The following is an 18,202-nucleotide window of genomic DNA, read 5'->3' on the forward strand; positions in this document are numbered from 1 at the left end:
TCGAGCCTGCACCACCATTCAATATGAACATGGCTGATTATGCAACTTCAGTACCCCATTCCTGCTTTCTCTCCATACCCCTTGATCCCTTTAGCCGTAAGGGCCACATCTAACTCCCTTTTGAATATATCTAACGAATTGGCCTAAACAACTTTGTGGTAGAGAATTCCACAGGTTCACAATTCTCCTCATCTCGGACCTAAATGGCTTACCCCTTATCCTTAAACTCTGACCCCTGGTTCTAGACTTCCAACATCGGGAACGTTCTTCCTGCATCTAACCTGTCCAATCCCGTCAGAATTTTATACGTTTCTATGAGATCCCCTCTCATTCTTCTAAATTCCAGTGAATATAAGCCTAGTCAATCCAGTATTTCTTCATATGTCAGTCCTGCCATCCCGGGAATCAGTCTGGTGAACCTTCGCTGCACTCCCTCAATAGCAAGAATGTCCTTCCTCAGATTAGGAGACCAAAACTCTACACAATATTCAAGGTGTGGCCTCACCAAGGCCCTGTACAACTGCAGTAAGACCTCCCTGCTCCTATACTCAAATCCTCTCGCTATGAAGGCCAACATGCCATTTGCCTTCTTCACCGCCTGCTGTAGCTGCATGCCAACTTTCAATGACTGATGTACCATGACACCCAGGTCTCGTTGCACCTCCCCTTTTCCTAATCTGTCACCATTCAAATAATATTCTGCCTTCCTGTTTTTGCCACCAAAGTGGATAATCTCTCATTTATCTACATTATACTGCATCTGCCATGCACTTGCCCACTCACCTAATCTGTCCAAGTCAGCCTGTAGCCTCTTAGCATTCTCCTCACAGCTCACACTGCCACCCAACTTGGTGTCATCTGCAAACTTGGAGATATTACATTCAATTCCTTTGTCTAAATCATTAATATATATTGTAAATAGCTGAGGTCCCAGCACTGAACCTTGCAGTACCCTACTAGTCACTGCCTCCTATCAACAAGAGCAGGCATTGACAACGAGATCCAACACCGCCTCCAGCCGTCTGGGGAAAAGTGTGTTTGAAGACCAGGCCCTCAAAACTGCCACCAAGCTCATGGTCTACAGGGCTGAAGTAATACCCACCCTCCTGTATGGCTCAGAAATATGGACCACGTACAGTAGGCACCTCAAGTCGCTGTAATCGCGGAGAAATACCAATGATGACTCCGCAAGATCCTACAAATCCCCTGGGAGGACAAACGCACCAACGTTAGTGTCCTCGACCAGGCCAACATCCCTAGTATTGAAACACTGACCACACTTGATCAGCTCCGCTGGTTGGGCCACATTATTCGCATGTCAGACACGAGACTCCCAAAGCAAGCGCTCGAATCGGAACTCCTTCAAGGCAAACAAACCAAAAGGTGGGCAGCAGAAATGTTACAAGGGCACCCTCAAAGCCTCCCTGATAAAGTGCAACATCCCCACCGACACTTGGGGGTCCCTGGCCAAAGACCGCCCTCAATGGAGGAAGTGCATCCAGGAGGGTGCCGAGCTCGAGTCTCGTCGGCAAGAGCATGCAGAAATCAAGTGCAGGCAGTGGAAAGAGCGTGCGGCAAACCAGTCCAACCCACCCCTTCCCTCAATGACTATCTGTCCCACCTGTGACAGAGACTGTGGTTCTCGTATTGGACTGTACAGCCACCTAAGAACTCATGTTACGAGTGGAAGCAAGTCTTCCTCGATTCCGAGGGACTGCCTTTGACGATGATGTCATTGCAGCAAAATTTAATTCCCCTTATACTCCGGTCCTTGGTTTAAAACCGAGATGAGGAGAAATTTCTTCTGAGGGCTGTAAATCTGTGGAATTTGCTGCCTCAGAGAGCTGTGGAAGCTGGGACATTAAGAAACTGTATCGCTGTTTTAAATTTATTCAATGCCTCAGCTTCCACAGCTCTCTGAGGCAGCGAATTCCACAGATTTACAACCCTCAGAAGAAATTTCTCCTCATCTCGGTTTTAAATGGGCGGCCCCTTATTCTAAGATCATGCCCTCTCGTTCTAGTCTCCATCAGTGGAAACATCCTCTCTGCATCCACCTTGTCAAGCCCCTCATAATCTTATACATTTCAATAAGATCACCTCTCATTCTTCTGAATTCCAATGAGTAGAGGCCCAACCTACTCAACCTTTCCTCATAAGTCAACCCCCTCATCCCCAGAATTAACCTAGTGAACCTTCTCTGAACTGCCTCCAAAGCAAGTATATCCTTTCGTAAATATGGAAACCAAAACTGCACACAGTATTCCAGATGTGGCCTCACCAATACCTTATATAGCTGTAGCAAGACTTTCCTGCTTTTATACTCCATCCCCTTTGCAATAAAGGCCAAGATACCACTGGCCTTCCTGATCCCTTGCTGTACCTGCATACTATCCTTTTGTGTTTCATGCAAAGTAGCCCCCACAGATCCCACTGTACTGCAGCACTTTGCAATTTTTCTCCATTTAAATAATAACTTGCTCTTTGATTTTTTCTGCCAAAGTGCATGACCTCACACTTTCCAACATTATACTCCATCTGCCAAATTTTTACCCATTCACTTAGCCTGTATGTCCTTTTGCAGATTTTGTGTGTCCTCCTCACACATTGCTTTTCCTCCCATCTTTGTATCGTCAGCAAACTTGGCTACGTTACAATCTATATTAATGACTTGGAAGAAGGGACTGAGTGTAAATAGTTGGGGCCCCAGCACTGATCCCTGCGGCACCACACTAGTTACTAGTTGGCAACCAGAGAATGAACTATTTATCCCGACTCTCTGTTCTCTGGTAGTTAGCCAATCCTCTATCCATGCTAATATATTGGGCCCCAAGTTTCCACACGATAAAAAACGGGCGCCCCTCCGAGCTGGGCGCCCGTTTTTCGCGCCTAAAAAAAAAAACGCGCTATTTTCGAGCGCCCTGCAGCTCCTTGTCTGTCTGGCGCGGCGCCCAGGGGGGCGGAGCCTACAGTCGCGCCAATTTTGTAAGTGGGAGGGGGCGGGTACCATTTAAATTAGTTTTTTTCCTGCTGGTAACGTTGTGCGTGTGCGTTGGAGCGTTCACGCATGCTTAGTGTGAAGGAAACATTGGCACTCGGCCATTTTTGTAGTTCTTTGTAGCTGTTTAATTTTTGAAAATTTTAATAAAAGCACATTGCCATCAGCACATCAGCACTGAGGCTTCTTGCAGCACTGAGAAGGTGCAGGAAGCCTCAGAAAGTTGAGGCAACCGTTTCCCTCCCCACCCCCGCCCGCCGTCAGGAACGAACGGAACGGCTCCTCTCCCCCCCCCCCCCCACCCCCACAGGAACGAACGGAACGGCTCCCCCGCCCCCGCGGGAACGAACGATGGCTGAAGCACTTTCACACAGGTAGGAAGATGGTTTATTTAATCTTTTCTTTGCTTATAAATGTTTATTCAGATTGGATTTATTTGTATAATATTTGTAGAAGTATAAATAAGGATTTATTATAGAATTTAATGACTTCCCTTCCCCCCACCTCGTTCTGGACGCCTAATTTGTAACCTGCGCCTGATTTTTTAATGTGTCGAACAGGTTTTTTCAGTTCTACAAAAATCTTCACTTGCTCCATTCTAAGTTAGTTTGGAGTACGTTTTCACTGTGGAAACTTTGAAATCAGGCGTCAGTGGCTGGACACACCCCCTTTTGAAGAAAAAATTCTGTTCCAAAGTGGAACTGTTCTACCTGACTAGAACTGCAGAAAAAAAAATGTGGAGAATTGCGATTTCTAAGATAGTCCGTTCTTCACCAGTTGCTCCTAAAAATCAGGCGCAAATCATGTGGAAACTTGGGCCCATTACCCCCAACCCTGTGAACTTTTATCTTGTGCAGTAACCTTTTATGTGGCATCTTGTCAAATGCCTTCTGGAAGTCCAAATACACCACATCCACTGGTTCCCCTTTATCCACCCTGTTCATTACATCCTCAAAGAACTCCAGCAAATTTGTCAAACATGACTTCCCCTTCATAAATCCATGCTGACTCTGCCTGACCGAATTTTGCTTTTCCAAATGTTCTGCTACTGCTTCTTTAGTAATGGACTACAACATTTTCCCAACCACAGATGTTAGGCTAACTGGTCTATAGTTTCCTGCTTTTTGTCTGCCTCCTTTTTTAAATAGGGGCATTACATTTGCAGTTTTCCAATCTGCTGGGACCCACCCAGAATCCAGGGAATTTTGGTAAATTACAACCAATGCATCCACAATCCCTGCCGCTACTTCTCTTAAGACTCGAGGATGCAAGCCATCAGGTCCAGGAGATTTATTTGCCTTTAGTCCCATTATCTTACTGAGTACCAACTCCTTAGTGATTGTGAATGTGTTAAATTCCTCCCCCCTACAGGCCCTTGACTATCCACTGTCGGAATATTGTTAGTGTCCTCTACCGTAAAGACCGATATAAAATATTAGTTCAGAGTTTCTGCCATCTCCATGTTCCCCATTACTAATTCCCTGGTCTCGTCCTCTAAGGGACCAACATTTACTTTAGCCACCCTTTCCTTTTTATATACCTATAGAAATTCTTGCTATCTGTTTTTATATTTTGTGCTAGTTTACTTTCATAGTCTATCTTCCCTTTCTTAAATCATTTTTTTAGTCGTTCTTTGCTGTCTTTTAAAAGTTTCCAGTCTTCTGTCCTCCCACTAGTTTTTGGCCACTTTGTATGCCCTTGTTTTTAATTGGATACCATCCTTTATTTCTTTAGTTAGCCACAGATGGCTATCTTTTCTCTTACACCCTTTCCTCCTCACTAGAATATATTTTGCGAGAGTTGTGAAATATCTATTAAATGTACACCACTGTTCATCAACCGCCCTACACTTTAATCTATTTTCCCAGTCCACTTTACCCAACTCTGCCCTCATACCTTCATAGTCTCCTTTATTTAAGCTTAGTACGCTGGTTATGTACCTTGTTATGTTACATTAATTTGCTATGATTCGTGGAGAAGGACTCTCAGGTCCCTTTGAATACAAACATTTCCCAATCACTCACTATTTAATATTCTGCTTTTCTATTTTTCCTACCAAAGTGGATAACTTCACATTTCTACACATTATATTATATCTGCCATGTTCTCGCCTACTCACCTAACCTGTCTATATCCCTTTGCATCCTCCTTACAGCTTACTTTCCCACCTAATTTGTATCGTCAGCAAACTTGGATACATTACACTTGGTCCCCTCATCCAAGTCATTGATAGAGGCCCAAGCACTGATCCTCATGGTACCCCACTAGTTATAGCTTGCCAACCTTAAAATGACCCGTTTATCCTTACTCTCTGTTTTCTCTCCATTAACCAATCCACAATCCATGCTATTATATTACCCCCAATCCCATGAGCCTAATTTTGTGTAATAACCTCTTATGTGCCAAAGGAATTTAAGCTTGAGGATGAGAATTTTAAATTGGCACATCAGGGGAACCAGGAGCCAATGTAGGTCAGTGAGCACAGGGTTGATGGGTGAGCAAGACTAGGTGCAGGAAAGGATATGGAACGCAGAATCTTCGATGAGCTGAAGTTTACAGAGCATGGAGGAGTGGAAGCTATCCAGGATAGCATGGGAAATGATCAAGCATGGAGGTGAAAAAGGCACAGATAAGAGTTTCAGCAGCAGATGGGCTGAGGTAGGAGCGGGCACAGGCGGTGTTAGAGATGGAAGTAGGCAGCCTGTGTCATGAAGTAGAAGCTCAGCTCTGGGTCCAATAGAACGGCAAGGTTGCAAATAGTCTGGTTCAACCCAAGGCAGTGGTTCGGGAGGAGGAGGGAAATTGGAAGTGAGTGTAACAAGCATCTACTAGAGGCCAAAGACAACCGCTTTGGTCTTACCAATGTTTAACTGATGGAACTTGCAGCTACTCCAAAACTCTATGCTGAACAAGCAGTCTGACAGTGCAGAGGCAGTGGCGAGATACAGCATACAACTATTTTAGTTGCAATATTTTAAACAAATGCCCCCTGATTAAAGTGGGGTGGGGGGGCGGGGGGCACACACCAAAACCTTTTCAGATGCCCCCTTGTTCCCCCCCCCCAAGGGCACCAACATACAAATTATACAAGTGCCCCCTGGCTAAAAGGAGGGGGGGAGGGGCACTAAAACCAGCACAACAAACAAATTAAACTTTAGACAAAAAAAAATCAAATTAAAATTTGGTTGCCGGGGGTGATGATGCACTCCAGTCCCTCCGGCGCCCACCTCTCATGGAAATCCGCGAGCGTACCGGTGGACACCGCGTGCTCCATCTCCAGGGACACCCTGGCTCGGATGTACACGCCGAAGAGAGGCAGGCAGTCAGGCTGAACGACCCCCTCGACCGCCCGCTGCCTGGACCGGCTGATGGCCCCCTTGGCCATGCCCAGGAGCAGTCCTACAAGGAGGGGGGATATAGCGTACATGTGGAAGCAATCCCCATGGCTTTGGATGACGTTGCCAAGGGGCAACAAGTAGATGTGGAATAGGGGACCAAGGATAGATGCCCGGAGAAGTCCATAGGCAGGAAGAGAAGAAATTCTTAGAGATGCTCCGGCAGCAGTTGGATTAGCAACAAGTGAGGACAGTCCCACTGAGCTAAACAAAGAGGTTTTGGGAGGATGGTCAACCATGTCAAAAGCTGCAAAGGAGGACAAGGAGGGAAAATGCACCACAAAGATTATGGGGCCAAAATTGCCCACTGCCGGAAATGCGGCGCACCGATGCTGTTTGATATTTTTACCAGCGCGGTTGATGCAGTGGCCACTTGAGCGAAATTCCGCTCTTCGGCTTTTTTTCCCCCAGCGGCCCGGAGGTCGGTCATAATGTGGGCGGAAGTGCGGCGGTGAACGGAAGTTCACACACTTGAGGGGCGGAAGTTGAGGGGGGGGGGGGCAGAGTGTCCTCCGCTGTCAAGTCATTAGCGTAGTGCTGATGACATCATTGCGCTGGTGCGTTACCACCTCTCTCCCCTTCACTTAAAGGGGAGCACCTGTGCAATTCTTGAAGTTCATTCTACCGGGCCACCAGGGAGGGTTTCGGCTGGGCCAGCGGTCTGGCACCCAAGAGGGGGTGCCAGACTGCCTGTTGGAGGCCCAGCCAAACCCAGGGGGATAAGTGCCAGCCTGACACTTTAATGGCAGCTGCACCTCCATTTTAGAAGCATTGGAAGCACAGTGCACCGGCAGAAAAAATTGCTGGTGGCACCGAGTGGCGGCAGCAAGATTTTTTCCGCGGAATTTTACGATTGAGGGGACGGAGATCGGCAGTGCGCGCTCTCATGATGTACTTAGGACGGATCGGCAGCAGTGGAGCAGTCGTGGGGAGAGCCGGTCACTGCCGGGATACTGCAGGAGCGGAATTTTCAAGGTGGGGGGGGCCATTCCACGAAAAAGTGGTCGCCATCCCGCTCCGCAGCGTGGCTGACTATTTCCGGCGGCAACAGGCCTGAAGGCAATTTTGTCGTCGTGTCTTTTGTGACTTTAATTAGGGTTGTTTGAGTACCACAACAGGGGCAGAAACCTGATTGAAGAGATTCAAACATGTAGTTGCCAAAAGATGAGCATGGATTTGGGAGGTGGCAACACATTCACAGAATTAAGGAAAGGGAGGATGGAGATGGGATGATTGCGCTAAGAGGGGTCAAGGATTGTACTTTGAGGCATCGGTGATGACAGCAGTTTTGAAAGGGAAGAGAACTATATCTAAAGATAAAAAAGACTTTCATTTTTATAGCATCTTTCACGACCTCAGGACATCCCAAAGCGCTTTACAGCTAATGAAGTGCTTTTGAAGTGTAGTTGCTTCTGTAATGTAGGAAGCTCAACAGCTAATTTGTGCACTGCAAGCTTCCACAAGCAGCAATGTAATACGGGCCAGATAATTTTTTGTTTTTAGTGATAATGGTTGAGGGATAAATATTGTCCAACACGCCAGGGTCAACTTCCCTGCTCGTCTTCGAAGCAGTGCCACGGAATCTTTTATGTCCAGCTGAGAGAGCAGATGAGGCCTTGGTTTAACGTCTCATCCGAAAGATGGCACTTCAGACAGTGCAGCACTCCCTCGGTACTGCACTGGAGCGTCAGCCTAGGTTTTGGTGCTCAAATCTCTGGAGTGGGACTTGAACCCATAACCTTCTGACTCAGAGGAGAAAGTCTTACTCACAGCTGACACTGGGAACTATTTACTAGCATGGGGGCCAGGAGGTGGGTCCCATGAACAAGAATAACTTTGACATGAGAAAGGAAAGAAAAACATACAAATTCAAGGATAGGGTAAGGGGGGAGCCTGTAGTTAGATTTGGCTTGGTGGGCAAAGGGAGTGAGAGGAAGCAAGCTGAATGGATAGACTCAATTTTAGTCCATGAGCTCCTCACACTTGTTGGAGGAGAGGACGAAGGGGGCAGATGAAAGGGGCTGAAGAAGATGGTTGGTAGTGGAGAAAAGCCAGGAGTTATCTTTTCATTCCAGGATGATCCTGCAGTAATGGACGCTTTTGGCAAAACGTGAGTGAGGCCCAACAGTGCTCGATATAGTCCAGCCAGATCGAGTGATGGCTTGCTAAACCATCACATTGCCGGACACACTCAAGTCTGCAATCCTCGGAATTGAAGACGAGGACGATACCAGGGTTATGACCAGGGCGAGAGTGTAAATGTTTTACAAGGGCATCCAAGGTGAAGGAGAGGAAGTGGTTGAGCAGATGAACAGCAGCATAATTATCATGGCAAATGGAGGGCCAAAGGCTAGGCAGTCATGCAATTGCAAGTGACTTGGGTGAAAGCTTTATACAGGGCAGATGGAGGTGGTGAGGGGATGCAGGTGGTGAGGGATACAGGAAGTGGTTGGAGATGGCCTGGTCGGTGATCAAAACCATGGGAGTAGAGAGATCATGCGAGATGGCCATGAATAAGGGTACGAGAGTTTATATGGAGGAACAGGTTTAGGGAGAACAGGAGGCAGTGAACTCGGGGGGGGGGGGGGGGGGCCGGTTGGGGAGAAGAAATGAGTTGAGATAGAGACTGATATCACAGGATGAGGCTTAGTGCAGAGACTGAAGGAGGAAATCTCAGAAATTTGGGATGGAACACGGAGGGGCAATAGAAAATGAGCATTTTTAAAAGGAGACGAAAGGGGTGGAAGTGAGTGAGGTGCCTGAAGGAGGAAAAGGTATCTGAAAGTGGGGAGGGGGAAAGAGAAGAGGCGGGGTGGAAAAGGCAAAGTTGTGATTTCATAAGGGTCACACCGCCACCAAGACGGTTTAGGCGTTAGACGCGGTAGGCAGTGGAAAGTATAACTAGGCTTCAGTAAGGGGCTAGCAGTCAACACCTGCAAGTCAAGTTTTGATCAAAGCCACAATGTCAATGCAATCAACACAAAGGTCATAGATAGCGAAGGTCTTGTTCACAAGTGAATAGACATTCTGGAGGGAAATGCAGAGTGGGACAGTGAATGTTGATCCAATGCAAGAGTTTGTGGGGATGGGGGTGAAGTAGTATGATTAGCCTCCAGCATGCATGATGGGGGAAAGAGGGAGAGGGGAGCTTTGGGCAGTTGAGGTTATTGCTTGTAAAGTGACAGTGATGGGCACCTCATTGAGTCCTTCAGGGAATGTAAATCACAATTGGATTTAATAGAATATTATACTAATAAAAGTGAATTACAATTATTTTACCCAGGACAACCAACAGTAATGAATATACCTTCCATATCCATGAAGGAATTAGTGTAGTATGAACTAATAAGTTATGATCTTAGAGCAACAACCTAGATTTATAGCATGCGAGAGGGAATATAATTGAAAAATGTTATTTAACAAACTCAGATTTTGAACAAAACAAGGTTTTCGGTTCAATCTTCTTGGAATCATTTGTGCATAAATGTTTCCAATTTATTGCATGGCTTCTTCCCATACCTGGTTATTGCTATTGTTGGCCTTTAGTATTGGAGGTGCTTCATTTCTGGGTGGGGTAGAGCTGCCACTGTTCTCACTGTCACTCCCATCACTCAAACTCATTCTGTAATAAAAAATAAAGCACAACGTTTAGGTACAAACAGGCAGGGATAAAATGAGGGAGGGGAGAGCAAATTCTATTCCCAACAGTGCATTCCCATGTAGACATGGATGTGCTAGACATACTTTTCAGCTTAAATGCGTTACTGTTAAATGTTGTGAATCTTCACTGATTCAATATTATTTCTCTCTTCTCCCCACCTTACACATCATTTACTGATCAAGAGGGAGAATCTATTTTTAGCCTCCTTTTGTTAATAACCTTCTCTTCAGATCAACATGGTTCTAGCATGACCTTTTCTGATAACGCTTAGGGAAAGGTATTGATCAAATGGCTGGAGTCAAAAATCAAGCATTTGCTAATCTTGAATTAAACTACTTAGGGTGTATAAGCATCATGTGAGCAGACTCACTGTTCAACCTTGCTTCCATTAAGGAAACAAATTGCTTTTGTTCTCTTCCCCTGTAGCTCTGCAACTGCCATCTAAGTTTCATAACTTAGATCTACATCAACTACTTTATCATTTTAATTACCTGACCATTTCTCCTTTCAGTTTTATTTTCTTCAATTGATGATTCAAGTGGCATTAAAATCATGTATACAAGTGAGATAATGGAACTATAAAGAGATTCCCACTGTGCATTGACTTTTTAATTGAATTGGATCCAATCCAACTGGGACAGAGGCAGCAAGTAGCGTGCACATATGCATAAATTAATAAGCAGTTAAATGGAAAATAAATTACATCAAAACTCATAACAGATATCCAAATGCAGCATGAAACACTCAGGTTTTACACCAAAAACTAGTAATATTGGGTATATAAAACAGAAAATTATGGAAACTCAGGTCAGGCAGTATCTGTGGAAAGACACCTGAAACATGGGGGCAGAAATCGCGGCCTCCCGGGCCCATACGAAGTTTCTACGGGCCCAGGAATAAACATAGAAAATAGGTGCAGGAGCAGGCCATTTGGCCCTTCGAGCCTGCACCGCCATTCAATATGATCATGGCTGATCATGCAACTTCAGTACCCCATTACTGCTTTCTCTCCATACCCCTTGATGCCTTTAGCCATAAGGGCCACATCTAACTCCCTTTTGAATATATCTAACGAACTGGCCTCAACAACTTTCTGTGGCAGAGAATTCCACAGGTTCACAATTTTCGGAGTGAAGAAATTTCTCCTCATCTCGGTCCTAAATGGCTTACCCCTTATCCTTCGACTAAGTCGCCTGGTTCTGGACTTCCCCAACATTGGGAACATTCTTCCTGCATCTAATCTGTCCAGTCCCATCAGAATTTTATATGTTTCTATGAAATCCCCTCTCATCCTTCTAAATTCCAGTGAACACAGGCCTAGTCGATCCAGTCTCTCCTCATATGTCAGTCCAGCCATCCCGGGAATCAGTCTGGTGAACCTTCGCTGCACTCCCTCAATAGCACGAATGTCCTTCCTCAGATTAAGAGACCAAAACTGTACACAATATTCAAGGTGTGGCCTCACCAAGGCCTGTACAACTGCAGTAAGACCTCCCTGCTCCTGTACTCAAAACTCATCGGAATGCGCATACACTGAAAACCAGCTTTTCCGATCTGTCAAGCTGGAGCTAGAGCTTGACAGATCCAATGCATCTCCACATCCAGGACATTCACATGGGGCAAGATTGCGGTATTTACCCATTTATTGCCCAGCGGATGTCCTGAAAACTCTTGCGCCTGATAAAAGCAGACACATAGCCTACTTTTATTGGTGTAAGAGTTTTAAAACAAAGACATAACAAAATAAAATTTAACACTCTATTGTTAAAAACCCTGCCCACTACAGTAAGTTTATTTAAGGCCATAATTTTAAAAACTTTTTAAAAATTGGATATATATATATTTTTTTTAATAAGACATTAATAGCTTTAATTTAAATTAATCTTAAATATGTAATGTATATTTTCTATTTTTTTTTATATAGAGTTTTGGTGTTTGGGGGCTGTTTCTCAATCATAATAATGGGGACTCCAAATTACGGAGCGACGCGCAGGGAGTGAAGGCCTCAGGACCGGGATCTCGAGTGGGCGCAGCAGGAACAGGTAAGTGTGCATCTTTTTTCCCTTTTTCGTCATTTGCCCCGCGAGAAGACCTCGATCGGGATATTGTCATGTATGTACATGCTGTTTGTAGCCACTAGATGGTGTCATTGTTGGAGGCCACTGAGCAGCACGCACATGGTGCTGCAGTGCTGCATAAAAGGCCAGCCAGTTGGTGAGTCAGACACTTTGGGACTAAATAAAGCACAGCCAAGGTCGTACCTTGCTTAGTTAAACAGTACTCTGTTTGAACCGTTATTGCATACATAATGTGGATAAATGTGAGGTTATCCATTTTGGGGGCAAAAACACGAAGGCAGAATATTATCTGAATGGCAACAGACTAGAAAAAGGGGAGGTGCAACGAGACCTGGGTTAAATGGTTCATCAGTCACTGAAAGTTGGCATGCAGATACAGCAGGCGGTGAATAAGGCAAATGGTATGTTGGCCTTCATAGCTAGGGGATTTGAGTATAGGAGCAGGGAGGTCTTACTGCAGTTGTACAGGGCCTTAGTGAGGCCTCACCTGGAATATTGTGTTCAGTTTTGGTCTCCTAATCGGAGGAAGGACATTCTTGCTATTGAGGGAGTGCAGTGAAGGTTCACCAGACTGATTCCAGGGATGGCTGGGCTTTCATATGAGAGACTGGATCAACTTGGCCTTTATTCACTGGCGTTTAGAAGGATGAGAGGGGATCTCATAGAAACATATAAGATTCTGACGTGACTGGACAGGTTAGATGCGGGAAGAATGTTCTCGATGTTGGGGAAGTCCAGAACCAGGGGACACAGTCTTAGGATAAGAGGTAAGCTATTTAGGACTGAGATGAGGAGAAACTTCTTCACTCAGAGTTGTTGACCTGTGGAATTCCCTGCCGCAGAGTGTTGTTGATGCCAGTTCATTGGATATATTCAAGAGGGAGTTAGATATGGCCCTTACGGTTAAGGGGATCAAGGGGTAGGGAGAGAAAGCAGGAAAGAGGTACTGAGGTGACTGATCAGCCATGATCTTATTGAATGGCGGTGCAGGCTCGAAGTGCCGAATGTCTTACTCCTGCACCTATTTTCTATGTTTCTATGACAGATTTCTAAACCATGAACTTTCTCTCTCCACAGATGCTGCTTGACCTACTGAGTATTTCCAGCATTTTCTGTTTTTATTTCAGATTTCGAGAATCCACAGCATTTTGCTTTTGTACTAGTAATATAGGGATTTTGCGACAGAAATCCACTTACATACGAAAGCGCAGCCACCATGATGCTTCACTGATTAAATGCAATAGGCGGAGATTAGTAACTTGTACACAAACTAAAGTCTGTAGCAGGTGGAGAAAAGTTGGTCATTCAGCAGTGTGATGAAGAGTCTTGATGTCCAACACCAGATAATTTTTATTTTTATTAATTTTTTTAACAAACCTACAAAGACACACTACACTTTCCCCTTTGAGATTCTCCTCTCATATACCTCAATTTATCTCTTATGGATTTTCCTCAGTATTTCCTCAGAACAAAAGTAGAATCAAAAAGGGTTTGCTGTCCGAGTACCGTAACTATCCCATCGTTTTGAACAGCTAAAAACAGTGGTGTACCGATGACCATGTTACAAATGACTAATTCATTGTTTAGTTTTCAGAGTAACTATTGGAAATTGTGACTATGTCTACAGTTGATGTTTAGCAATAGACACCACAGTACAAGGAATTATAATCAGCTTGGACAAAATACTTCATGTATTATTACATCACTCGAAGTGTTGTAAAGTTTTTGTTTCTTATTTTAAGACTTGAATGCAAGTCAGCTCTCAAACTACAAATAAAAGAAAATACTTTAGCAGAAAACTCTACTGTATAACTAGCACTAACATATCCAAAACTCGAGCTTCTGATTACTTTACTTGTATAGGAAATTCTATACAATACATCTGCCTTTGTTTCATATGCATGCAGTAAAATGCAGGCACACCCACCTGTAACACTGGCTTACCATTTTATCAAATGTAAAAAAAACTATTCGAGTACACTCGTGGCATGGGATGTAGAAAGCACATACTTACCTGTTTAATGAAAAAGTTACAAATATAACCCATAGAGCAGCATTGCTGATGAGCAACAGTACAATAATGTGCAGCTCCTCAACAAATATATGCAGCTTTGTGCACGATCCTCAATTACACATCTGAGGTCATGTTTTGATTAAACTAAAACACAACCATTTATATACCCTCAGACAGCTGCAATTGAACAAGGCAGTAAAATACAATCACTATAATTACCAGAAGTAACCAACTTTTAAGCAACATTGATGTTTTCTGGAATTGGTGTTGGAAAAAAATTTTTTATAATGGCAGGCCTGAAATTTAATTTTACCTCATTAATTCATGCATTGTGCACAAAACACAATTAAAGCTTTCAGAACAAATTAACGTGATATGAACATAACTGATGGAAGATGCCAAAAAATGGTATTTATTGAATATAAAAACAGAAAATGCTGGAAATCTCAGGTGGTCAGGCAGCATCTGTGGAGAGGAAGCAGAGTTAACGTTTCGGGTCGATGACCTTTCGTCATTTATATTATTTAAATCCTTTTATTTATATTTAAATCCTTTCTTTAATACTAACCTATGTCCTCTGTTTCCGCAATGAGTATTTAATGATCTCTCTACATCAGAGAGGTTTCCATTCTCATCTTCATCTGACTCATTGCCTTCTGAATGGAGATCCTCCATTATAGATCTCAGTGGACCTGTTTAAAAATACAAGAAAGGAACTTCACAACCATTCAGAGTTTGATTGGGATGCTAGCAAATGGATTGTAATTTAGGTATTTCTCTCCCTTTTCCCTTTCTATCTGGAAGGCAAAAACACTTACTGGTGCCGGGCCCATGACACCCTCCAGTACCTTGCTTGAAGGGCAATTGTGTGTGCAAGCCTAAACAGGAGTAGCTAAAATGCTATTTTACTGTGGAAGATGTCACAGTTCAATCAGATATAGTCTCGCACAGCTTCATGTATGTATTTTCCAGAGGTCAACATTTAGAAATTAAGAATATTTGGCCGATTTGTTTTGTCTCTACCCTAGTTCACCTAGCGAAGAGACACCGAGACAAACTGCAGCAATCCCAACTGAGACCAGCTAACTCAGCGAAGAGTGGGAGTTGAACATGGTCTTTTAAGATTTTACGCAGCACTTGGCGACACATTACCAGTCAGGGAAACTGGAAAAAAAAGGAACTACAAATACAATCCAAGTTTTCGGCAAGCCCGATTGTGATTAACCTGGAGGCAAATACATGAAAGCTTGGGATCCATGAAATAATGATAGTACATGAAATGACCTGTCACTGTACGTACTTCAGGTAATAAGAATCCATTCCTGGAAGCAGGCTAGACTCAAAGTCAATCCTACTGCTTTCCGGAATTCGGCTTCCCTCCATATTCTGTGCCTCATTTACTCCCTTGAACTATCTGCCATCTGTATAACAAATGCTTCTTTTCATTTGACCTTCCCAATCCTCAACCATTGCTATGAGAAAAGATGCAAAACAATTTACCTTTTGCTCTACCACTTTACCCTTACACTCCCTCCTTATGGTAAAGGAGAGCTCATCAAAAAAAAAACTGATCTCACGGCGCACAAGATAAACCGAATTTGGTGTAAATGGCAATAGGTTAACCAACACTCCCATTGTTTTTGGACATCAGATGTTGGTAATGATTCTGCTGTTGACATTTACACCTCCTCTAGATCCATCTTGTGTTTCTTTACTTGTCCCATTACCAGCTCCTTTTCCACCATCATCCCTTTTGTCATTTAATCTCTCCTGCCTTCCACCCCATCACAGACCTTACCTTTTGTTGTTCCCTCCTTCCCCTGCACTTGGCTAAAACCTGCTATATCTCAACTTTTTCAAGTTCTGATGAAAGGTCGTCGACCAGAAACATTAACTTTCTCTCTCCACAGATGCTGTCTCTTTTTATTTCAGATTTTCAGCATCTGCAGTATTTTGCTTTTGCTTGTCCACTACAATATAACCTGGAAGCAGACTAGACTCCAAGTCAATCCTATTGCTTTCCAGAATTCCACTTCCTACATATTCTGTGCCTCATTTACTCTCGCTAACCATCTGCAATTGGATCTGCTGCTCACCTACTGTTAAGAATTGGCACAATTTAAGTTTTGAAAAAGACAACAGTTTGCCAAATAAACAATGCACTGTAATGATGCTCTGCAAAGAACATGCCATTTGTTCATTTTATACTGAGCCTGGCTTATGGCACCTGGCTTCAGCATAACTGTGGCATTCATATAGTTTAATTATGACTAAGCATACTTTGCTCATTTCATTTCTGCTACGTTTCCTTTCTGCCATGTACTGTTGTCATCCATCTAGTAAGAAAGAAAGATTTGGATTTATATAGTGTCTTTCATGACCACCGGACGTCACAAAGTGCTTTACAGCCAATGTAGTACTTTTGGAATGTAGGGAAGGCAGCAGCCAATTTGCACACAAGCAAGCTCCCACAAACAGCAATGTGATAATGATCAGATAATTTGTTTTGTTGTTATGTTGATTGAGGGATAAATACTGGCAAGGACAATATTAGCTGCAAGCATCTGTGCAAGAGCAACCCAAGCTGAATTGCCCTACCACTTTACCCTTACTCCCTCCTTATGGTAAAGGAGAGCTCATCAAAAAAACCTGAGGATGTCAAGTGGCAGCCAAACTCATGTGAAAAATGGTGCAATGCTCAGAAGTGAAGTGTGAAATCGACTCAGTGGTATTACACTCGCCTCAGTCAGAAAATTGTGGATTTAAGGCTCACTCCAGGACCTTAGCATAAGATGCAGACTAACATTCTAGTTCACACTGAAGGAGTACCACATTGTCGGAGCTGCCACAAAAAACAAATTGACCTGGCCAACCTTCATCTCAACCAATAATCACCAAAATAGATAAGTTGGTCATTTAACTAATTTGCTGTTTGTTGGACCCTGACCTGTGCAAATCAGCTGCCACATTTGACTAAAATCATAAGTACAGGAGGCCGCCATTCTTACCATTGCCCATGCCAACTCTTTGAAAGGGCGGTCCAATTTAATCCCACACCCCAGCACTACAAATTAGTCCTCCTCAAGTACATGTCCAATTACCTTTTGAAATTCCCTGTGGAATCTGATTCCCCAACCCTTTCAGGTCGTGCATTCCAAATCTCGCCAACCCTCAGTGAGAAAAAAATTCTCTTCATTTCCCCTCTAGTTCTTTTGCCAATTATTTTAAATCTATGACCTCTGGTTACCGACTCTCAGAATGTACAATACAAATAAAAAATGTCTTTTATCTAGGAATATCAGGACAAAAAAGGCCAGTACAGGAATTACTGGCTGCGTCTAAATAAAGCTTGGCCTTTACTGCAAAGGAGATGGAGTATAAAAGCAGGGAAGTCTTGCTACAGCTATACAAGGTATTGGCGAGGCCACAACTGGAATACTGCGTGCAGTTTTGGTTTCCATATTTACGAAAGGATATACTTGCTTTGGAGACAGTTCAGAGAAGGTTCACCAGGTTGATTCCGGGGATGAGGGGGTTGACTTATGAGGAAAGGTTGAGTAGGTTGGGCCTCTACTCATTGGAACTCAGAAGAATGAGAGGTGATCTTATCGAAGCATAGAAGATTATGAGGGGGCTGGACAAGGTGGATGCAGAGAGGATGTTTCCACTGATAGGAGAGACTAGAACTGGGGGGCATAATCTTAGAATAAGAGGCCGCCCATTTAAAACAGAGATGAGGAGAAATTTCTTCTCAGAGGGTTGTAAATCTGTGGAATTCGCTGCCTCAGAGCTGTGGAAGCTGGGACATTGAATAAATTTAAGACAGAAATAGACAGTTTCTTAAACGATAAGGAGGATAAAGGGGTTATGGGGAGTGGGTGGGGAAGTGGAGCCGCGTCCATGATCAGATCAGCCATGATCTTATTGAATGGCGGAGCAGGCTCGAGGGGCCATATGGCCTACTCCTGTTCCTATTTCTTATGTTCTTATGTAAAGCATGAACTCATGATGAACACTCAGGCTGTGGTTGAGACTTATTTAAACTTGATAGGTTGG

At 43.8% G+C, this 18,202-nt stretch overlaps 1 protein-coding gene across 3 annotated transcripts in view; it reads right to left on the reverse strand.

The window, feature by feature from the left end:
* Positions 1–18,202, reverse strand: part of mllt3 (MLLT3 super elongation complex subunit) — a 191,137-nt gene that overhangs the window by 36,956 nt on the left and 135,979 nt on the right. For all 3 annotated transcript variants that reach the window (XM_070881003.1, XM_070880984.1, XM_070880993.1), the window contains 2 exons: positions 14,715–14,838; positions 9,913–10,015 (listed from right to left, as the gene is read on the reverse strand). In XM_070881003.1, the coding sequence (XP_070737104.1) occupies positions 9,913–10,015; positions 14,715–14,838 (227 nt within the window). The remainder of the gene's footprint in view (positions 1–9,912; positions 10,016–14,714; positions 14,839–18,202) is intronic.

This window comes from Pristiophorus japonicus, chromosome 1, assembly GCF_044704955.1.
Source record: "Pristiophorus japonicus isolate sPriJap1 chromosome 1, sPriJap1.hap1, whole genome shotgun sequence".
NCBI lineage: Eukaryota > Metazoa > Chordata > Chondrichthyes > Pristiophoridae > Pristiophorus > Pristiophorus japonicus.